Here is a 25,035-nt window from a genome sequence, read left to right as displayed (position 1 = left end):
GGTTGCGTCGATGAGTGGGGTTGCGTCGGTGAGTGGGGTTGCGTTGATGAGTGGCGTTGCTGTGTGTGAATTGCTGGTTGGGGGAGTGGGGGGGGGTGGGCGGGGGAGCAGCAGGCAGATGAGAGTGAAGCGCGCTGGAGAGGGAGGCCTAGGCAGCGGGAGAGAGGGAGAAAGGAGCGCGAGGGAGGCGTTTTTAGATACATGAAGCCAAAATTACAAGTGAGCATGTTACAAAAGCAAACGTTACGTTACATGAGACAATAGTGACAGTTGTGCAAGTATCAAGAGCAACAAAATACAAGAGGTAGCAAACGATATGCAATAGCATATCTGAGGGAACACGGCCTGGGGGAAGCTGGCTGGGGAGGGGGAGGAGAAATTAAAGGAAGGCTGTGTTTGCGGGGAGAGAGAGGGGAGGTGCTGGTGTGGGCGGGGGGAGGTGCTAGTGTGGGAGGAGTGCCGCTACGGCAAGGCTGTGTTTGCGGGGAGAGAGAGGGGAGGTGCTGGTGTGGGAGGAGTGCTGCTACGGCAAGGCTGTGTTTGCGGGGAGAGAGAGGGGAGGTGCTGGTGTGGGAGGGGGGAGTTGCTGGTGTGGGAGGGGTGCTGCTAGGGGAGGAGAAGCCCTGGCCGTGAATGCTTGTGCATGTTCACGTGAACTGCAAGAAAACGCCGGGCTGAAACCCCTTAGTTTGAAGAGGATTTTGCCGACATGAATTCGATCCTATCCATTCCTGCGGAATGGGACAGGCTCGACCTAAAAATAAATACCTATAACCAGAATGCTATCAGACATACCCATGCCTTTTAAAAAGGACCGGCCTCGAAAAATCATAAAAATTGTATTAGATCTGCAGGCCTACTGACTTGAATAATCTACTCAATCTAACTATAATAAACTTGACCTGCAAATTGTGTGATCCTGGACAAATATTTTTATTTTATAGATACGCCTTTTTCTTCAACATTACAAATGACAGCACCTTCAAACGTGAGTTGAGCAGGTCTTCCATAAAAAAAGTATAATATTTATATAGCCCACATATACACATGAACCCCAACTTGCCTCTTATTTCACTACTAGCATTGTCATCAGGGTGGGGGCAAGAATGTTTCTCAGTTAAGGTGTATAAACTCGCTTTTAATAAACATAATACTAAAGCTTGGTGTGGCAGCGAGCTGTTTTTTAGACGGCACATTTTCCATTGAAATGGCCACAAACTTTACCACTGACCTGCAGTTCTACTGATAAAATTATAGGGTACAAATAATATGTGGAATTTGGGTTTCCGCAGATATATTTAGCATTTACACATCACGAAGTAAAGTGTTCCGATTTGTTTTGATCCTATTAAAAACTAGGTTTCTATTACACAGAGTTACAAAAACAAAATGTGGTTTCCTAACTTCTGAAATATATTTTGAAATATTTGTACAAATTGTATACAAGTTATTTAAATGTTGTCTGTTAGACAGAAAACCTGACATCCTACAGCCTTTTATTTCACACTCGCTGTACAGCACGATTGTCAAACAGTTCATTTTATAAACTCGTCTCACTTTGCAGTCAGAGGAACAACAAGAATTGACAAAGGAGGTCGCGAAAAATCTACTTGCTGTGGCGAAACGATGTCATCAGGACGAGCTATTTACAGGACCTACTTGTCCATTCTGGTGCGTGATCTTAAACTGGAAAGGAACAGGGGTTCTGTCCATTCAGAAAGTGAGTGAGCAATCAAAACGCCTTTAAATCTTGTTTTTATCTCGACACATTTGTTGCCCGTTCAAGGACGGACGCCAAATATCAGTTGCACGTTTTTAGGTCGAGTTGGCACGGGTTGAGTGGCATAGATTGGAGCAGTGGGTCATAGAATAGAGTGGAGTAAAGTGCCATGGAGTGGCATAGAGGGAGTTGCATGGAGCATTGTCGAGTGAAGTAGTGTCGTAAAATGGCAGAGTAGAGTGCAGAGGAGAGGAGTGGCATAAAGTGGAGCAGAATGTCAGTGGAGCCGTGTTTAATGGAATAGAGCGGAGTGGAGTAAAGTGTCGTGGAGTAAAGTGTCAGAGTGAAGTGTTGTGGAGTAGAGTAGCATAGAGTAAAGTGGTGTAAAGTATAATGGTACAGTGCAGATTGGTGAAGAGTACATTCATTTTGAGTAAAGTGCATATTGCTTTCACACCTTACCTATCCTAACAGGTATAATTTCACACCCTTTCCACTCGCTGTGATCCGAGCACAATGCCCACCAGCACATTTCTGGTCATTCCAGCTGCCTGGGAATCAACTATGGAATTTTATTTTATTTATTTATTTCGATTTATATAGCGCGTTATAACCATGGGGTCTCTAAGCGCTTTATCGAGATCAGGGTCCAAACATCGAGTACTGTGGAGAACAACTGTCACCCCGTTACAGTCCATATCAGAGTTAGCACTACCATAAACAAATTAAAGCAAACTTGATAAAGATAGCCAACTCCCCCTTTCCACACACATCCCCAAGCATTTTCCCCACTAGCAGCCAAGCTATTAACGTCTCAAAACTGCTGTAAGCACTATTACGTTTGTCTCACCATCTAGAGCCACCCATTGCCAAGCGCAAGTTCTCTTGTCCATTGGACTTGAAACTAACAGTACATAACTCTGGCGTTTCACGAAATTCTTGTTAGACCTCCCAAAATTGAGACCATCTCAAGCTCAAAGACAATCCTTTTCTGGTTAGATGCCTACTATTTGGAAGTCCTTACCAGACCAACTAAAATGGTTTCCCTTTAGAAAAAGACTAAATACTTTCTTACTCACAAGAGACCTGGCTTGAAGATACAAAAGAATGCTCTGCCCCTCATTCCGCTGATGCTGAGCTATCTTCACTTCGCCCAATGCTGTGCTGTACCGAGATGTTATTATTGTCTCCACCTACAAGCTACTTCAGTCTACTCTGGTCTTGCCCATCCTTGTCCATTCCTCAGCTTCAGCCTCATGGTTCTCTCCAACTCGATTTTCTTTGGTGGTCCCAATAGGCATACTTTCCAATATGCAGTCAGTTCTATCTTTTAATGTACAGCGCTCTAATACAGCTCGGTGAAGCAGCGCTCTAGGGAAACAATGTATAGTAAAACAAATAGAATAAATGCCAATACAGTTACTACATACAGCACTTCTCTTGGAGGGATCGCTCAGCGTCACACAATTAGAGCACTTATGTGCAGTGTTATTAATAAATGTAATGTTCCTATAGGGTGGTAAAGTGTTGTGGTACGAAGTCCACAGGAGGCCAGGTGGTAGTTCCAGGAAGTAACTTTATTGAGGTTGTAGTTACAGAGATGATAAGTTAAGTAGCCAAGGTGGTAGGTAGGCCAGTAGGTAAGATGGTATGAAGGCCCCACCAGGAGCAGCTTCCTTCATCTCAGCCTGAAGTCAGCTGACTAACATGAGTCACCCCACATTCTGTGACATCATATAACATTCTAAATATACTCAGGCTGGACAAAGAGGGAAGACAGGGTGAAAAGGAGGAAGACAAGAAATTACATTACAACATAAAGCATGTCCACTGTGTCTTGATGAAGTCTGCATTAAAAGTTGTCGCAGATATAGAGAAAATTGCTTATTTTTATTTCAAGTTGGATATCTTAGACACGCCACCTTATAGCGTACTAAGTGCTGTATGCAACACTCGCACACATAGTCTCCCTCGGCCAGAGACAAACATCAGAGTGTTGCTAACAAAGTCTCTCTCTTAATGCTGAGGACCCTAAAAAACTCAAGTCCAACCCCTGGAAGGGTCACCCTGTTGACATACCAAACAACTGCTGTGGACTTGAGTGGGGTCACCTGGGCCTCATTGCTAACCCCTCTCACCCCCCAAAGACACTGCTCTGACACATGTCAAACAACTGCTGTGGACTGCAGTGGGGTCACCTGGGCCTCATTGCTATCCCCTCTCACCCTCCAGAACACTGCTCTGACACATGGCAAACAACTGCTGTGGACTTCAGTGGGGTCACCTGGGCATCATTGGTAACCCCCCCGCACCCTCCAGAACACTGCTCTGACACATGTCAGACAACCGCTGTGGACTCCAGTGGGGTCACCCGGCCTCATTGCTAAACCCCCTCACCCTCCAGAAACACTGCTCTGACATGTCAAACAACTGCTGTGGACTTCAATGGGGTCACCTGGGCCTCATTGCTAACCCCCTCATCCTCCAGAACACTGCTCTGACACATGTCAGACAACTGCTGTGGACTCCAGTGGCGTCACCCGGCCTCATTGCTAAACCCCCTCACCCTCCAGAAACACTGCTCTGACATGTCAAACAACTGCTGTGGACTTCAATGGGGTCACCTGGGCCTCATTGCTAACCCCCTCACCCTCCAGAAACACTGCTCTGACACATGTCAAACAACTGCTGTGGCCTTCAGTGGGGTCACCTGGGCCTCATTGCTAACCCCTCTCACCCCCCCAAAGACACTGCTCTGACACATGTCAAACAACTGCTGTGGACTTCAGTGGGGTCACCCGGGCCTCAGTGTAACCCCCTCACCCCCCCCCCCCCAAGACACTGCTCTGACACATGTTAAACAACTGCTGTGAACTGCAGTGGGGTCACCTGGGCCTCATTGCTAACCCCTCTCACCCTCCAGAAACACTGCTCCGACATGTCAAACAACTGCTGTGGACTTCAGTGGGGTCACCTGGGCCTCGTGGCTAACCCCCTCACCCCCCTGAAACACTGCTCTGACAGGTCAAACAACTGCTGTGGACTTCAGTGGGGTAACCGGGCCTCATTGCTAACACCTCTCACCCCCCAAAGACACTGCTTTGACAGGTCAAACACTGCTGTGGACTTCAGTGGGGTCACCTGGGCCTCACTGCTAACCCCTCCCACCCCCCAAAGACACTGCTCTGACATGTCAAACAACTGCTGTGGACTGCAGTGAGGTCACCTGGGCCTCATTGCTAACCCCCCCCCCCACCCTCCAGAAACACTGCTCTGACACATGTCAAACAACTGCTGTGGACTTCAGTGGGGTCACCTGGGCCTCATTGCTATCCCCTCTCACCCTCCAGAACACTGCTCTGACACATGTCAAACAACTGCTGTGGACTTCAGTGGGGTCATCTGGGCCTCATTGTAACCCCCCTCACCCTCCAGAAACACTGCTCTGACATGTCAAACAACTGCTGTGGACTGCAGTGGGGTCACCTGGGCCTCATCGGTAAACCCCCTCACCCCCCAGAAACACTGCTCTGACATGTCAAACAACTGCTGTGGACTGCAGTGAGGTCACCTGGGCCTCATTGCTAACCCCCCCTCACCCTCCAGAAACACTGCCCTGACTTGTCAAACAACTGCTGTGGACTTCAGTGGGGTCACCTGGGCCTCACTGCTAACCCCTCTCACCCCCAAGATACACTGCTCGGACACATGTCATACAACTGCTGTGGACTTCAGTGGGGTCACCTGGGAGTCATTGCTAACCCCCCTCACCCTCCAGAAACACTGCTCTGACATGTCAAACAACTGCTGTGGACTTCAGTGGGGTCACCTGGGCCTCATTGCTAAACCCCCCTCACCCTCCAGAAACACTGCTCTGACATGTCAAACAACTGCTGTGGACTCCAGTGGCGTCACCCGGCCTCATTGTAACCCCCTCACCCTCCAGAAACACTGCTCTGACACATGTCAATCAACTGCTGTGGACTTCAGTGGGGTCACCTGGGCCTCATTGTAACCCCCCCTCACCCTCCAGAAACACTGCTCTGACATGTCAAACAACTGCTGTGGCCTTCAGTGGGGTCACCTGGGCCTCATTGCCAACCCCCCCTCACCCTCCAGAAACACTGCTCTGACACATGTCAAACAACTGCTGTGGACTTCAGTGGGGTCACCTGGGCCTCATTGCTAACCCCCCCTCACCCTCCAGAAACACTGCTCTGACATGTCAAGCAACTGCTGTGGACTTCAGTGGGGTCACCTGGGCCTCATTGCTAAACCCCCCCTCACCCTCCAAAAACACTGCTCTGACATGTCAAACAACTGTTGTGGACTTCAGTGGGGTCACCTGGGCCTCATTGCTAACCCCCCCTCACCCTCCAGAAACACTGCTCTGACATGTCATACAACTGCTGTGGACTTCAGTGGGGTCACCTGGGAGTCATTGCTAACCCCCCTCACCCTCCAGAAACACTGCTCTGACATGTCAAACAACTGCTGTGGACTGCAGTGGGGTCACCCGAGCTTCATTGCTAACCCCTCTCACCCTCCAGAAACACTGCTCTGACACATGTCAAACAACTGCTGTGGACTTCAGTGGGGTCACCTGGGCCTCATTGCTAACCCCCCCTCACCCTCCAGAAACACTGCTCGGACACATGTCAAACAACTGCTGTGGACTTCAGTGGAGTCACCTGGGCCTCATTGCTAACCCCCCCTCACCATCCAGAAACACTGCTCTGACATGTCAAACAACTGCTGTGGACTTCAGGGGGGTCACCTGGGCCTCACTGCTAACCCCTCTCACCCCCAAGATACACTGCTCGGACACATGTCAAACAACTGCTGTGGACTTCAGTGGGGTCACCTGGGCCTCATTGCTAACCCCCCCTCACCCTCCAGAAACACTGCTCTGACATGTCAACAACTGCTGTGGACTTCAGGGGGGTCACCTGGGCCTCACTGCTAACCCCTCTCACCCCCAAGATACACTGCTCGGACACATGTCAAACAACTGCTGTGGACTTCAGTGGGGTCACCTGGGCCTCATTGCTAACCCCCCCTCACCCTCCAGAAACACTGCTCTGACATGTCAATCAACTGCTGTGGACTTCAGTGGGGTCACCTGGGCCTCATTGCTACCCCCTCTCACCCTCCATAAACACTGCTCTGACATGTCAAACAACTGCTGTGGACTTCAGTGGGGTCACCTGGGCCTCATTGCTAACCCCCCCTCACCCTCCAGAAACACTGCTCTGACACATGTCAAACAACTGCTCTGGACTTCAGTGGGGTCACCTGGGCCTCATTGCTATCCCCTCTCACCCTCCAGAACACTGCTCTGACACATGTCAAACAACTGCTGTGGACTTCAGTGGGGTCACCTGGGCCTCATTGCTAACCCCCCCGACCCTCCAGAAACACTGCTCCGACATGTCAAACAACTGCTGTGGACTCCAGTGGCGTCACCCGGCCTCATTGTAACCCCCCTCACCCTCCAGAAACACTGCTCTGACATGTCAAACAACTGCTGTGGACTTCAGTGGGGTCACCTGGGCCTCATTGCTAAACCCCCCTCACCCTCCAGAAACACTGCTCTGACATGTCAAACAACTGCTGTGGACTCCAGTGGCGTCACCCGGCCTCATTGTAACCCCCTCACCCTCCAGAAACACTGCTCTGACACATGTCAATCAACTGCTGTGGACTTCAGTGGGGTCACCTGGGCCTCATTGCTAACCCCTCTGCCCCTCCAGAACACTGCTCTGACATGTCAAACAACTGCTGTGGACTGCAGTGGGGTCACCTGGGCCTCATTGCTAACCCCCTGACCCTCCAGAACACTGCTCTGACATGTCAAACAACTGCTCTGGACTTCAGTGGGGTCACCTGGGCCTCACTGCTAACCCCTCTCACCCCCAAGATACACTGCTCGGACACATGTCATACAACTGCTGTGGACTTCAGTGGGGTCACCTGGGAGTCATTGCTAACCCCCCTCACCCTCCAGAAACACTGCTCTGACATGTCAAACAACTGCTGTGGACTGCAGTGGGGTCACCCGAGCTTCATTGCTAACCCCCCTCACCCTCCAGAAACACTGCTCTGACATGTCAAACAACTGCTGTGGACTTCAGTGGGGTCACCTGGGCCTCGTGGCTAACCCCCTCACCCCCCTGAAACACTGCTCTGACAGGTCAAACAACTGCTGTGGACTTCAGTGGGGTAACCGGGCCTCATTGCTAACCCCTCTCACCCACCAAAGACACTGCTTTGACAGGTCAAACACTGCTGTGGACTTCAGTGGGGTCACCTGGGACTCACTGCTAACCCCTCCCACCCCCCAAAGACACTGCTCTGACATGTCAAACAACTGCTGTGGACTGCAGTGGGGTCACCTGGGCCTCATCGGTAAACCCCCTCACCCCCCAGAAACACTGCTCTGACATGTCAAACAACTGCTGTGGACTGCAGTGAGGTCACCTGGGCCTCATTGCTAACCCCCCCTCACCCTCCAGAAACACTGCTCTGACACATGTCAAACAACTGCTGTGGACTTCAGTGTGGTCACCTGGGCCTCATTGCTATCCCCTCTCACCCTCCAGAACACTGCTCTGACACATATCTAACAACTGCTGTGGACTTCAGTGGGGCATCTGGGCCTCATTGTAACCCCCCTCACCCTCCAGAAACACTGCCCTGACATGTCAAACAACTGCTGTGGACTTCAGTGGGGTCACCTGGGCCTCACTGCTAACCCCTCTCACCCCCAAGATACACTGCTCGGACACATGTCATACAACTGCTGTGGACTTCAGTGGGGTCACCTGGGAGTCATTGCTAACCCCCCTCACCCTCCAGAAACACTGCTCTGACATGTCAAACAACTGCTGTGGACTGCAGTGGGGTCACCCGAGCTTCATTGCTAACCCCCCTCACCCTCCAGAAACACTGCTCTGACACATGTCAAACAACTGCTGTGGACTTCAGTGGGGTCACCTGGGCATCATTGCTAAACCCCTCTCACCCCCCAGAACACTGATCTGACACATGTCAAACAACTGCTGTGGCCTTCAGTGGGGTCACCTGGGCCTCATTGCCAACCCCCCCTCACCCTCCAGAAACACTGCTCTGACACATGTCAAACAACTGCTGTGGACTTCGTGGGGTCACCTGGGCCTCATTGCTAACCCCCCCTCACCCTCCAGAAACACTGCTCTGACATGTCAAGCAACTGCTGTGGACTTCAGTGGGGTCACCTGGGCCTCATTGCTAAACCCCCCCTCACCCTCCAAAAACACTGCTCTGACATGTCAAACAACTGCTGTGGACTTCAGTGGGGTCATCTGGGCCTCATTGTAACCCCCCTCACCCTCCAGAAACACTGCTCTGACATGTCATACAACTGCTGTGGACTTCAGTAGGGTCACCTGGACCTCATTGCTAAACCCCCTGACCCTCCAGAACACTGCTCTGACATGTCAATCAACTGCTGTGGACTTCAGTGGGGTCACCTGGGCCTCATTGCTACCCCCTCTCACCCTCCATAAACACTGCTCTGACATGTCAAACAACTGCTGTGGACTTCAGTGGGGTCACCTGGGCCTCATTGCTAACCCCCCCTCACCCTCCAGAAACACTGCTCTGACACATGTCAAACAACTGCTGTGGACTTCAGTGGGGTCATCTGGGCCTCATTGTAACCCCCCTCACCCTCCAGAAACACTGCCCTGACATGTCAAACAACTGCTGTGGACTTCAGTGGGGTCACCTGGGCCTCATTGCTAACCCCCCCTCACCCTCCAGAAACACTGCTCTGACATGTCATACAACTGCTGTGGACTTCAGTGGGGTCACCTGGGAGTCATTGCTAACCCCCCTCACCCTCCAGAAACACTGCTCTGACATGTCAAACAACTGTTGTGGACTTCAGTGGGGTCACCTGGGCCTCATTGCTAACCCCCCCTCACCCTCCAGAAACACTGCTCTGACATGTCAAACAACTGCTGTGGACTTCAGTGGGGTCACCTGGGCCTCACTGCTAACCCCTCTCACCCCCAAGATACACTGCTCGGACACATGTCATACAACTGCTGTGGACTTCAGTGGGGTCACCTGGGAGTCATTGCTAACCCCCCTCACCCTCCAGAAACACTGCTCTGACATGTCAAACAACTGCTGTGGACTGCAGTGGGGTCACCCGAGCTTCATTGCTAACCCCCCTCACCCTCCAGAAACACTGCTCTGACACATGTCAAACAACTGCTGTGGCCTTCAGTGGGGTCACCTGGGCCTCATTGCCAACCCCCCCTCACCCTCCAGAAACACTGCTCTGACACATGTCAAACAACTGCTGTGGACTTCAGTGGGGTCACCTGGGCCTCATTGCTAACCCCCCCTCACCCTCCAGAAACACTGCTCTGACATGTCAAGCAACTGCTGTGGACTTCAGTGGGGTCACCCGGGCCTCATTGCTAAACCCCCCCTCACCCACCAAAAACACTGCTCTGACATGTCAAACAACTGTTGTGGACTTCAGTGGGGTCACCTGGGCCTCATTGCTAACCCCCCCTCACCCTCCAGAAACACTGCTCTGACATGTCAAACAACTGCTGTGGACTTCAGTGGGGTCACCTGGGCCTCACTGCTAACCCCTCTCACCCCCAAGATACACTGCTCGGACACATGTCATACAACTGCTGTGGACTTCAGTGGGGTCACCTGGGAGTCATTGCTAACCCCCCTCACCCTCCAGAAACACTGCTCTGACATGTCAAACAACTGCTGTGGACTGCAGTGGGGTCACCCGAGCTTCATTGCTAACCCCCCTCACCCTCCAGAAACACTGCTCGGACACATGTCAAACAACTGCTGTGGACTTCAGTGGAGTCACCTGGGCCTCATTGTAAATCCCTCACCATCCAGAAACACTGCTCTGACATGTCAAACAACTGCTGTGGACTTCAGGGGGGTCACCTGGGCCTCACTGCTAACCCCTCTCACCCCCAAGATACACTGCTCGGACACATGTCAAACAACTGCTGTGGACTTCAGTGGGGTCACCTGGGCCTCATTGCTAACCCCCCCTCACCCTCCAGAAACACTGCTCTGACATGTCAACAACTGCTGTGGACTTCAGGGGGGTCACCTGGGCCTCACTGCTAACCCCTCTCACCCCCAAGATACACTGCTCGGACACATGTCAAACAACTGCTGTGGACTTCAGTGGGGTCACCTGGGCCTCATTGCTAACCCCCCCTCACCCTCCAGAAACACTGCTCTGACATGTCAATCAACTGCTGTGGACTTCAGTGGGGTCACCTGGGCCTCATTGCTACCCCCTCTCACCCTCCATAAACACTGCTCTGACATGTCAAACAACTGCTGTGGACTTCAGTGGGGTCACCTGGGCCTCATTGCTAACCCCCCCTCACCCTCCAGAAACACTGCTCTGACACATGTCAAACAACTGCTGTGGACTCCAGTGGCGTCACCCGGCCTCATTGTAACCCCCCTCACCCTCCAGAAACACTGCTCTGACATGTCAAACAACTGCTGTGGACTTCAGTGGGGTCACCTGGGCCTCATTGCTAAACCCCCCTCACCCTCCAGAAACACTGCTCTGACATGTCAAACAACTGCTGTGGACTCCAGTGGCGTCACCCGGCCTCATTGTAACCCCCTCACCCTCCAGAAACACTGCTCTGACACATGTCAATCAACTGCTGTGGACTTCAGTGGGGTCACCTGGGCCTCATTGTAACCCCTCTCACCCTCCAGAAACACTGCTCTGACATGTCAAACAGCTGCTGTGGCCTTCAGTGGGGTCACCTGGGCCTCATTGCCAACCCCCCCTCACCCTCCAGAAACACTGCTCTGACACATGTCAAACAACTGCTGTGGACTTCAGTGGGGTCACCTGGGCCTCATTGCTAACCCCCCCTCACCCTCCAGAAACACTGCTCTGACATGTCAAGCAACTGCTGTGGACTTCAGTGGGGTCACCTGGGCCTCATTGCTAAACCCCCCCTCACCCTCCAAAAACACTGCTCTGACATGTCAAACAACTGTTGTGGACTTCAGTGGGGTCACCTGGGCCTCATTGCTAACCCCCCCTCACCCTCCAGAAACACTGCTCTGACATGTCATACAACTGCTGTGGACTTCAGTGGGGTCACCTGGGAGTCATTGCTAACCCCCCTCACCCTCCAGAAACACTGCTCTGACATGTCAAACAACTGCTGTGGACTGCAGTGGGGTCACCCGAGCTTCATTGCTAACCCCTCTCACCCTCCAGAAACACTGCTCTGACACATGTCAAACAACTGCTGTGGACTTCAGTGGGGTCACCTGGGCCTCATTGCTAACCCCCCCTCACCCTCCAGAAACACTGCTCGGACACATGTCAAACAACTGCTGTGGACTTCAGTGGAGTCACCTGGGCCTCATTGCTAACCCCCCCTCACCATCCAGAAACACTGCTCTGACATGTCAAACAACTGCTGTGGACTTCAGGGGGGTCACCTGGGCCTCACTGCTAACCCCTCTCACCCCCAAGATACACTGCTCGGACACATGTCAAACAACTGCTGTGGACTTCAGTGGGGTCACCTGGGCCTCATTGCTAACCCCCCCTCACCCTCCAGAAACACTGCTCTGACATGTCAACAACTGCTGTGGACTTCAGGGGGGTCACCTGGGCCTCACTGCTAACCCCTCTCACCCCCAAGATACACTGCTCGGACACATGTCAAACAACTGCTGTGGACTTCAGTGGGGTCACCTGGGCCTCATTGCTAACCCCCCCTCACCCTCCAGAAACACTGCTCTGACATGTCAATCAACTGCTGTGGACTTCAGTGGGGTCACCTGGGCCTCATTGCTATCCCCTCTCACCCTCCATAAACACTGCTCTGACATGTCAAACAACTGCTGTGGACTTCAGTGGGGTCACCTGGGCCTCATTGCTAACCCCCCCTCACCCTCCAGAAACACTGCTCTGACACATGTCAAACAACTGCTGTGGACTTCAGTGGGGTCACCTGGGCCTCATTGCTATCCCCTCTCACCCTCCAGAAACACTGCTCCGACATGTCAAACAACTGCTGTGGACTCCAGTGGCGTCACCCGGCCTCATTGTAACCCCCCTCACCCTCCAGAAACACTGCTCTGACATGTCAAACAACTGCTGTGGACTTCAGTGGGGTCACCTGGGCCTCATTGCTAACCCCCCCTCACCCTCCAGAAACACTGCTCTGACATGTCAATCAACTGCTGTGGACTTCAGTGGGGTCACCTGGGCCTCATTGCTACCCCCTCTCACCCTCCATAAACACTGCTCTGACATGTCAAACAACTGCTGTGGACTTCAGTGGGGTCACCTGGGCCTCATTGCTAACCCCCCCTCACCCTCCAGAAACACTGCTCTGACACATGTCAAACAACTGCTGTGGACTTCAGTGGGGTCACCTGGGCCTCATTGCTATCCCCTCTCACCCTCCAGAACACTGCTCTGACACATGTCAAACAACTGCTGTGGACTTCAGTGGGGTCACCTGGGCCTCATTGCTAACCCCCCCTGACCCTCCAGAAACACTGCTCCGACATGTCAAACAACTGCTGTGGACTCCAGTGGCGTCACCCGGCCTCATTGTAACCCCCCTCACCCTCCAGAAACACTGCTCTGACATGTCAAACAACTGCTGTGGACTTCAGTGGGGTCACCTGGGCCTCATTGCTAAACCCCCCTCACCCTCCAGAAACACTGCTCTGACATGTCAAACAACTGCTGTGGACTCCAGTGGCGTCACCCGGCCTCATTGTAACCCCCTCACCCTCCAGAAACACTGCTCTGACACATGTCAATCAACTGCTGTGGACTTCAGTGGGGTCACCTGGGCCTCATTGCTAACCCCTCTGCCCCTCCAGAACACTGCTCTGACATGTCAAACAACTGCTGTGGACTGCAGTGGGGTCACCTGGGCCTCATTGCTAAACCCCCTGACCCTCCAGAACACTGCTCTGACATGTCAATCAACTGCTGTGGACTTCAGTGGGGTCACCTGGGAGTCATTGCTACCCCTCTCACCCTCCAGAAACACTGCTCTGACATGTCAAACAACTGATGTGGACTTCAGTGGGGTCACCTGGGCCTCATTGCTAACCCCCCCTCACCCTCCAGAAACACTGCTCTGACACATGTCAAACAACTGCTGTGGCCTTCAGTGGGGTCACCTGGGCCTCATTGCTAACCCCCTCACCCTCCAGAAACACTGCCCTGACACATGTCAAACAACTGCTGTGGACTTCAGTGGGGTCACCTGGGCCTCATTGCTAACCCCCCCTCACCCTCCAGAAACACTGCTCTGACATGTCAAACAACTGCTCTGGACTTCAGTGGGGTCACCTGGGCCTCACTGCTAACCCCTCTCACCCCCAAGATACACTGCTCGGACACATGTCATACAACTGCTGTGGACTTCAGTGGGGTCACCTGGGAGTCATTGCTAACCCCCCTCACCCTCCAGAAACACTGCTCTGACATGTCAAACAACTGCTGTGGACTGCAGTGGGGTCACCCGAGCTTCATTGCTAACCCCCCTCACCCTCCAGAAACACTGCTCTGACATGTCAAACAACTGCTGTGGACTTCAATGGGGTCACCGGGGCCTCATTGCTAAACCCCTCACCTTCCAGAAACACTGCTCTGACATGTCAAACAACTGCTGTGGACTTCAGTGGGGTCACTTGGGCCTCATTGCTAACCCCCCTCACCCTCCAGAAACATTGCTCTGACATGTCAAACAACTGCTGTGGAATTCAGTGGGTTCACCTGGGCCTCATTGTAACCCCTCTCACCCTCCAGAAACACTGCTCTGACATGTCAAACAACCGCTGTGGACTCCAGAGGGGTCACCTGGGCCTCATTGCTAAACCCCTCACCCCCCAGACTGCTCCCTCTGTGCTCCATGGGCTCAGAGGCCACAGCCAGCAGCCTGGCAGCACCCAGGGCTCAGAGGGGGAGGCATGAAGTGGGATGAGTTGAACAGATCCGCATCATGACGTAGAACTGTTCAACTACATTATCCAAGCGGTGCCCACGGTCCAGGGAGGACGCATCAGTTCTTACTTTCGTCGAGTGTAGCACTGGGATCTTCAAAGAGATGGGATGCTCCCATTCTATCACAATTCACGCTTGTGCTCACTTTTTATACAATATAATAACCCTATCAAATTCTCAAATAAGCCTTTTATCCACTTTATAAACATTGGCATGTTTCTCTTGGCTCCTCACAGCGCCAAGAAGCCCCATCAAGCGCCCACCTTCATCCCTGGGCTGTTGTGAGCGCTGTGCGCATGCGCAGCCGTGAACTTGGTACCAAACACTTCCCAGTCTCGCACTTGCACCTGCGCCAGTGACAGACGTGCGCATGCGCAACCCACGGAGGCGCCGCATCGCGCATGCGCACTTCACTTTCCCGGCTCGCGTCGCTCTGAAGAGCCTGCGCACTCTCTAACTTGTCCCTTTAAGGATGCCTCCACCTGACACCCTCTCCTTGAGGCCGGCAATAAACACACCGCTCTCGCTAAGGCTGCCCCGCGACCCCCGCCGTCTCCTGCCAGCCACGCGTACCTCGTTCCGCAGCGGGTCCATCTTATAGACCGCCTGCAGCTGGTTTCGCAGCCGCATCGCAATCGCCATCGGCTCCTGGGTCGCCATTTTAGATCGGCCTCTGGCTTCCGGCTCTGAGGAGGCGGGTCCACGTCGCCATGGAAACGAGCGTCCGAAGCGTAAACGTCCCTACACAGCCCCGCCCTCTCGTCTTGCGCAGTCACTAAGACTGTCTTTTGCCTCCGCCATCTTTGAATAGTTGGGAGATTTTTACCGGCTCTGAAGACGACCAATGAACCACCACAGAGTCCAAGGTCTCTTTGATTCGTTTTCACACTTGTGTAAATATTTTATTATTTGTCGAACCATTATAACAAATAATTTATGCCTAAATCCGTTCAGTATTTTTTAATAGATTCCATTTCAAAAAGTTCGCGGTGTGGGGTCGTTGCTTGTGTACGTTGAGGCTCACACGTTAAAATATGTGTTGCAGATCCATGTCTCTGATAGGTGAGTAGCAAGGTAGTCTCTTTTTTATGTCTACCTATAAAAAGGTCGGTGTGGAAACAAACAAAGGACTACCACGTGGCCAGGACTGGGCAGTTCTCAGGTGTGAACTCTTGCAGAACTTGGCAGTTCGGGCTGGACTGTTCCCATGAGGCACAGGGTCAGACTGATTTGCATATGGCCATGTCTGAACTGGGGTGGCAGAGTGGGCTAAAGAAGGGTGATGGATTAAACCCAGATCTGTTGACTGGGTGTGAGTGTTTGATTGGTTCAGATGCTCCGTCCATCACCACCCCCTACGTGAGTCACTTTGCAACTGGATTCAAGCAAGCCGTGCCACTGGATGGCATGGCTTGGCAGTTCGGGCTGGACTGTTCCCATGAGGCACAGGGTCAGACTGATTTGCATATGGCCATGTCTGAACTGGGATGGCAGAGTGGGCTAAAGGTGATGGATTAAACCCAGATTTGTTGACTGGGTGTGAGTGTTTGATTGGTTCAGGTGCTCCGTCCATCACCACCCCCTTTTGTACCACTTGCAGAGCTCCAGCAGAGAGTGAATACTTGTTACAGCATACTTCATACCTGCCAACTCACGCAGCGCCACCGTGTGACACACAATATGGGCTCCCATCACACGGTCACCCGCGCTGAGCTGATATCACACCGTGGCAGGGAAAACAAGCAGAAAACCACTGGAAATAGAGGATTTCCATCGCGTTTTCTGGGGCTTTTAACTGCCGACATCCATTAAAGCTAAAAGTGGAGGTACAGAATGCAAGACTGAAGCATTTCTGATAAGAACGGCAAAACTCTTGCTTTAAAGAGTTACTCAATTATTTAAAGTGCAGAAATGCATAAGCTCAACCAGAAAATGATATAGTAAATAAGCTTTATTCAATAAAGAATACAGCAGTAATGTTCTAGTAAAAATCCAGCATAGATTCACCTTCAGGAGAGGGGGAAGGATTTATTTCTAACATGGCAAGATCGCGCTGTTTTAGAGCACTTCAGACAAATGCGTCATACATTTACTACCTCGGTACATGGTTCAAGTGCTCTCAGCCAATAGAAATCAAGGTGTTCACCATCAGGTGTTCACATGTGTTCACCATCAGGTGTTCACCGTCAAGTGTTCACATGTGTTCACGATCAGGTGTTCATCATCAGGTGTTCACACGTGTTCAGGATCAGGTGCTCACAATCAGGTGTTCACCATCAGGTGTTCACCATCAGGTGTTCACCGTCAGGTGTTCACCATCAGGTGTTCACATGTGTTCACCATCAGGTGTTCACCATCAGGTGTTCACCATCAGGTGTTCATCAGGTGTTCACGATCAGCTGTTCACCATCAGGTGTTCACAATCAGGTGTTCACATGTGTTAATGATCATGTGTTTATCATCAGGTGTTCACAATCAAGTGTTCACCATCAGTTGTTCACCATCAGGTGTTCACATGTGTTCACCATTAGGTGTTCACCATCAGGTGTTAACGATTAGGTGTTCACGATCATGTGTTCATCAGGTGGTCACATGTGTTCACAATCAGGTGTTCACCATCAGGTGTTCACATGTGTTAAGGATCATGTGTTTATCATCAGGTGTTCACCATCAAGTGTTCACCATCAGGTGTTCACATGTGTTCACCATCAGGTGTTCACATGTGTTCACGATCAGGGGCGGAACAAGCGGAAAGATAGGTGGATTCACAGTTCATGAGGCAATTGAAGAGGTGGCGTCTGGGAGCTGTAGGCAAACAGAGAGCGTGGGTTCTCGTAAGTGGTTGATGGGAGAGGGCGGGGTTACAGGTTGGGAGTAGAAAAAGGGAACAGCTGACAAGGAGCAGATGACTGCTTGACACAACGATAGGAACTATACGAGAAGGGGAGTATGCCAATAGAGGCAGAAGGAATGTAGGAATGATGTTGATGGCTCGTTTTATGGGCCTAATGATAACATGAGTTTATGGAACTTTACGCTGAGACTTTATGTCTGAAAGTGCAGTTGAGTGGATTGGTTAGAATTGTTTGGGAAGGTGAAACGAACAGACACTGAGCCAGCAATATAATTAATGTACAACATAATGTTCCATTCATTGGGCAAGGTTAAGAGAAGAAGGTGAATTAGGGAATGTTTATCGAGTGGAGTAGAAGCTTGTTTGGGCACTTTATAGATGGGGTGCAGTTACGCTAGCAGAGGGAAAACGTCAATTAAGTGGGGACTGTTACAATAGATACGAATAGTGAGAAGTAATGCTGATTGTACTGGATGCATGAATAGTTGAACATATAATTTAATGTTGGTGTTGATTAATTTGTAGAGAACCCCTGATGAAGGACTACGATAAGTCCGAAATGCATTGGGAATGACAAATCCTACAGAGGATGATAAATGTATTATTCTTGCTTCAGAAAAAAGCCTGGATAGGCATATCTGCTGCATTAGAATTGAAAGAATATATTGTGTCTCTCATGTGACCTGATGAAATGAGTACAAAGGAAATTGCAAAAAGATATGAAATAAAACTTCACCAAACGTGGATAACTTAGTGGAATCATTTATATTGACCTAACGCTGTGCGTCCGGAAGAAGGGGAGGCAGACCATAATACACGGGCTGCACGCAAAAAAGTTTAAAATGGCAAAACTGTGAAAGATACAGAAGCAGGTGTGCACTTGGACACTCCCATTTTGTCACGATCAGGGGTTCACCATCAGGTGTTCACGATCAGGTGTTCACATGTGTTCACGATCAGGTGTTCACGATCAGGTGTTCACCATCAGGTGTTCACGATCATGTGTTCACCATCAGGTGTTCACATGTGTTCACGTTCAGGTGTTCATCAGGTGTTCACCATCAGATGTTCATCATCAGGTGTTCACCATCAGGTGTTCACCAGCAGGTGTTCACATGTGTTCACCATCAGGTGTTCATCATCAGGTGTTCACATGTGTTCACCATCAGGTGTTCACCATCAGGTGTTCACAATCAGGTGTTCACCACCAGGTGGTCATGATCAGGTGTTCACCATCAGGTGTTCACCATCAGGTGTTAACATGTGTTCACGATCAGGTGTTCATCATCAGGTGTTCATCATCAGGTGTTCACAATCAGGTGTCCACCATCAGGTGGTCATGATCAGGTGTTCACCATCAGGTGTTCACATGTGTTCACCATCAGGTGTTCATCATCAGGTGTTCATCATCAGGTGTTCACCATCAGGTGTTCACTATCAGGTGTTCACGACGTCTGTTCGCAGCACATGAAATGTTACATAGTAAATTGTTCAGTCTGGGACAGTTGCTCTGCCCTTTAGAAAGTACACAGTTCAGTTATCACTCTATCGTCTAGTGAGCTCGCGTCACGTGCTAGGATGCCACGTCACAGGGAAAATGGATGACAAAGCCCAAGTTATTCTTACTTTAGCTAAAACCTGAACTCTTACTCTCGAAGCATTGAAATATTAAGCAATCTACTTTCACTACAACCACATACACAGCTAGACACACAGGCGCACATATACATCTAGACACAGACACAGGCTCACTGATAGACACACACACATGCATACACACACTGCTAGACACAAACACAAATAGAAATACACTGCTGGACACACAGGCATTGACAGAGACAAACTGCTAGATCCGTACAAGCACACAAACTACTCATAGAGGCACAAACACACTGCTGGACACACACATGACATGCACACTGCAATCACACACATAGACACTGCTAGACACACTCAAGCATGTGACACATACTCATCGCTCGATGCACATAGTTACACTGTTATACAAGCACCAACAAACTGCTATAAACACTTAGGCACACACAACAAACTTCAAGACAGGCACAGACACACTCACACTATTAAGAACACACCGACACATTGTAAGACACACGCACAAATACACTGGTGGGCACACAAACACAGACAGAGAAAAGCGGCTAGGCGCGCACAGGTGCACACACACTTCTCCGCATACACCTACATACACACTGCTAGACACATATGAACTGACGTACAACCTGCTACACACACAGACACACTGCTAGACATACTCGGGCACAGACACACACACTGCTAATCAGACACAGGTACAAACTCATACTAACAGACACACACATATACACTTCTAATCACACACATAAAGACTGCTGCGTCCACGCAGGCGCACATGCACACAGGCATCTACACACTGCTAGACGCGTAGGCAATAGCAGACACAATTCCAGCCTCACCTTGACCCAGACACACACTAGTACACACAAACGCAAACAGAGGCATACTTACAAAGGCAAATCAACTGTGCTGGCATGCACAGACACGCACACAGTGCTAGACACTCATAGGCACACACATGCCTACACACTGTCAGACACACACAGAAACATATTATCGATCTACAGAAACACAGGTAAAGATCCATACAAATATACTGATTGACACCTGAAGGCACACAGAAGCAAGGGCACCGAGGTGCACACACACTGCTACACACACGGATAATAAACACTGGCAGGACACACAGGCACATATAGATACTGCCATACACACACACACAAGGGTGCAGAAAAACAAACACACTGATAGACCCGCATAAGGACAAATACACACAGGGACAGCGACAAGTGTACACATTGATAGGCACACAAAAACACATGTGCACACAGGCACAGTGAGTCCTGCACACTGCTAGACACAGGGACTTACAGGCACAGACACACCTACACAATAAGAGACACACAGACACACACACTTATTAACACAGCCAGACACATACTCACAGAGACACGTGTATTGTCACACACAATCTCATACACAAATACACACATACAAACATACCGAAATACACACGCGCACAGACAGACTGAGAAGTACACACAGACACTCATACTGAAAGACACACACACTTACACAGACTTAGAGACACAGAAACACATATACATGCAAATACACACGTACATTGTTTGTGTGTGTCTTTCTATCGCCCCAATGTTGCCACAAAACACTATAAGGGTACGCGTGTGCCTCGAGGCTCTGTCTCAGACATTATTATGACTATTTTTAATGTTTTTGTTTTCAGATGCGTGCTGGTGCACGTCCAGAACAGAAGCTGCCTTGGAAGGGCAGACAGGCTGGGGCAGAGTCAGTCATTATGCTCTAATCTTAACATGCTTTGCATGCAGCGCTCCCTACCACGGGCTGTGTTTTCTTAATGCTAAAAATAACAAATGTTACTATTAGAAATGGAATTTTACTTCATTGACTTACACTGGAATGATGAAAGGCTGAGTCAGCCCTGACTGGTGTTGAACCTGTGACCTCAAAATCATACTTTATCAGCTATGATTTTCCTCTTTGAGTGTCATTGGGAAGGAATGTTGCCTTATTTTTCACATGGTGGATTGCACTGGATAAAAAACAGAGTATTTGGCGGGAAGGACTCGAGGCCGAGTTCCCACCATGGGGGGGTTTGAGGGGAGGGGTAGGGGCCCTGGCCCCTGCGCTCCCACAGTTCCCCTTTCGTTATTCCGCTCTGTGGCCTGCCTTTGGGTCGAGCTCAGGAAGGGCCCCAACAAAAGGGGCTTCTCTGAAGGAAGCCTTTGTGGCGGGGGTTCAGCTGGGGACAGGCAGGGGGGGCCTGCTTCCACGTGCCAGCAGGCAGAGGGGGCCAGGGCATTCTTTGGGTGTTTTATTGGCACGAGCCGGTGCCCACATCTCAGTACATGTATTTTTAGATAAGTGCGCCTCAGGGAGCATGGGGTGGGGTGGGGTGGGGCCCCCCAGGGGCACGAGGGGGCGGGACTCCCCCCTCCCCATAAGGGGCACGCAGGGGTTCACCCTGAAGTAAATACACAGGAGGCTGCCCCTCGACAAGCCGCAGCTGGCCCGGCGGGTAGCCCACGTGCCCCAACTATTGTGCAATGTGTGTATTTATTTATATAACACTATTTTCTTTACCTAATGTGTGTGAGGAGCGTAAGACTAACTTTGTTGCAAACCACAAACTCTTCACACCAAAAGGATGCATACGTCACACGTGCGTCATTCATGACGTCCAGCGTTCCATCTTTGGAACTGAACCTTCTTTTTATTCATCAGACTTTGACCCAGTGCAAGAAAGAGAAAGATGGAAAAATAGGGACAAAGGTAGAAAGCAGAGATAAAAAGAACCCGCAGGAGTGAGGTGAAGGGGCAGGGAGTGTCTGGAGGTGGATGAAAGAGGCCTGAGGTGGATGGAATTAAGATTTGGCAGCTTTATAATAACAATAATCTATATTTGTAAAGCGCAAACATATCACCCCTTAAGGCTTCAAGGTGCTGGGGGCTGTTGGAGAGTTTAAGTGAGCTATTGCTCAGAGTCACATGATGCTGAGCTGCACTGCCGCCGTGATCGAACCCGCGCTCCAGAGTCATCCACTCTGGCTACTGCGCCACACCTCTGCCGGTATGTGGCACCTGACATTCTGTAGTGCCTTCCGGCAGCTTTAGAGCAAAACTTGTGCCCTGTCACTTAGGGGCATATTATCAAGCACAGAGTTAAAATTATTGCTGCTTTAGCGGCAAAAAACTGCCGCTAAAGCGGCAATAATGGGCTTGATAATACGTCGTAGAGAATTCCCATAGAAGCCCATGTTGACACCAGAACCTGGGCTTCTATTGGAATTCTCCAGGGCATATTATCAAGCCCATTATCGCCGCTTTGGCGGCAGTTTTCTGCCGCTAAAGCGGCGATAATTTTAACTCCGTTTCTTGATAATATGCCCCTTCTTCTTTTACTAATTAAACACACATTCAATTCTATGCCCACATTCAAACAGAAATATATATTTAAGACAGTCAAGTCGGAAGCCAATTACGTAACACTGCCAAAGGTCATACGAGCACCATGGGGAGGTAGGAATCTCCACGGGGAGGTAAGAATCTCCATGGGAGGTAGGAATCTCCATGGGAGGTAGGAATCTCCATGGGAGGTAGGAATCTCCATGGGGAGGTAAGAATCTCCATGGGAGGTAGGAATCTCCATGAGGAGGTAAGAGTACACCAGCTGTATGTGATATTTTTAATTGTTCAATCTCCACGGGCATAATTCCCCCCTCTTGGAAGGAAGCAGTGGTACGTCCTATTCTCAAAAAACCTACAGCAGATCCTGCTATCCTCAGTAACTACCGGCCTATCTCCCTTCTACCCCTGCTGGGGAAGCTGCTGGAAAGAACCATAAATCAACAACTGAGTGCCTATCTAGAACAAAATGATATCCTGGACCCTTCCCAATCGGGCTTTCGCCCCGGGTTTAGTACGGAGACTGCTGTTCTGGCAGCCCCTGATTCATTACGATAACCATGGATTCGGGCAGTTCCAGTATACTGATTCTCTTAGATCTCTCCGCAGCTTTCGATACGATCTCCCACATTAAGCTAGCGGAGAGACTATCAAATTGCGAATCACAGGAACTGCCTTAAAATGGCTGCTGCACTTCCTATCAGGAAGAACACAAATGGTTACGTTAGGACCTTACTCTTTGGCAAAAATGCCTTTAGAAAGGGGGTCCCTGAGGGCTCCTGTCTGAGCCCCACCCTTTTCAACATATATATGGCCCCTCTGGCCCAGGTTGTGGAACAGCTGGGTTTTGAAATCGTTTCATACGCCGACGACACTCAGCTGTTGATTACGATCGGGAAATGCCCAGAGCAAGAAAAACTACGCTTTTCCAATGGCATGAGGCTGATTTCAGATTGGTTCATGGCGAATCATTTTCAATTGAACCCTGGGAAAACTGAAATTATGCTGATGGGGAAAGCCCCAGACATCTGGACGGATGACTGGTGGCCTGACCAACTTGGCTCGGCCCCCTCCCCTAAACTCTCTATAAAGAATTTAGGAATAAAAATTGACCTCTCCCTGTCAATGAAAGATCATATCGTGACAACGACCAGCACATGCTTCTATGGTCTCCGCCTTCTTCGGAAAATACTTCAGTTTATACCCATCTCCCATCGCAAGATGTTAGTACAAGCTATGATAACTGGCCGGCTGGACTACGGAAACGCCCTGCTGGCAGAAGTGGGGGAGACTCTTCTAGGGAAACTGCAAATTGTCCAGAGTACAGCCACTAGAATGATTTTAAATCGTCCGTCTGGCTCTCCATCAGCTCCGCTGCTCAGAGAGCTGCACTGGCTTAGTGTTAAAAAGAGATCCTTCTTTAAGGTCTGTTGCCTAACCCATCATGCCCTTAATGACAAAGGTCCTCGTTATCTACAACATAAACTGGTTAAATATAGTCCCATTAGGACACTTAGATCAACTTCTTTGAACTTGTTACAAGTTCCCCGAATCCGGCTGACTCGGACGGGAGGGCGAGCCTTCTCCTATCTGGCTCGCAGATATTGGAACGGGCTCCCCCTGGCTCTCCGATCCATTCCGCATTATGGCACTTTCAAGAAGCACCTGAAGACAGCAATTTAGCCGAGTCTCTAGCTGGCGCCATGATGCCCCAGGGTGAGTTGCGCGCTATATAAATCCCAAATACAATACAGAGTCTCCGTGGGGAGGTAAGAGTCTCGTTTTGAGGACCGCAAAACTATGGAATTCTGTTCCAGCGAATTTAAGAATCTAGCCAGATCTTCTGTCTTTCCAAAAGACTTTGAAGACTTGGGGGCATATGTACAAGCCCCTATCGCCATGGGAACGTCACTTTTTGTGATGTTCCTGCGGCTATAGGGGCTATAGGGGCCTTGCCTTATGTACATGGCAGCCTTAAGCCACTTAACCCGGTTTAACGCTGCCTTGTACATAAGCCACCCTTTCACATTAACTTAGCGTGAAAGGAGCGTGCAGTGGGTGTTCCACCGCAACACCCATTGTATTTGATGCTGCTCCCTATATACAAGGATGGCGTACATAGGAGGCAGTGCCAAAATGAAGACCAGGAAAATCCTGGTCTTAAGATGACGAAACAAGATAAAATGAATCATTTTTCCTAGTTTTTGCCTTTTCCATGTGTGCTGCCTTGGCATATATAGTTGTTGACACTTTAATCCTTTTACACACCTATGATATATCGTTATATATTTTTGATACTCCATGAGTGTTTTTTATTTATTTTTTCAAACATTAATTCCACGACAATTGGGTTAAAAGTAGCGTTACCTGTTCATGTTTTATTCACTTGTAGTTAATGATATATTT

The 25,035-nt window shown here is 50.2% G+C and overlaps 1 protein-coding gene across 2 annotated transcripts in view; it reads right to left on the bottom strand.

The window, feature by feature from the left end:
* PCGF1 (polycomb group ring finger 1) overlaps positions 1–15,474 on the bottom strand; it is a 248,410-nt gene extending 232,936 nt beyond the window's left edge. For both annotated transcript variants that reach the window (XM_078679068.1, XM_078679069.1), the window contains exon 1: positions 15,351–15,474. In XM_078679068.1, the coding sequence (XP_078535194.1) occupies positions 15,351–15,437 (87 nt within the window). In that variant the 5' untranslated portion in view covers positions 15,438–15,474. The remainder of the gene's footprint in view (positions 1–15,350) is intronic.
* Positions 15,475–25,035: the final 9,561 nt, after the last annotated feature.

Source organism: Lissotriton helveticus, chromosome 2_2 (assembly GCF_964261635.1).
Source record: "Lissotriton helveticus chromosome 2_2, aLisHel1.1, whole genome shotgun sequence".
In the NCBI taxonomy this organism is placed as follows: Eukaryota; Metazoa; Chordata; class Amphibia; order Caudata; family Salamandridae; genus Lissotriton; species Lissotriton helveticus.
This window is presented reverse-complemented; position numbering and strand designations above follow the sequence as displayed.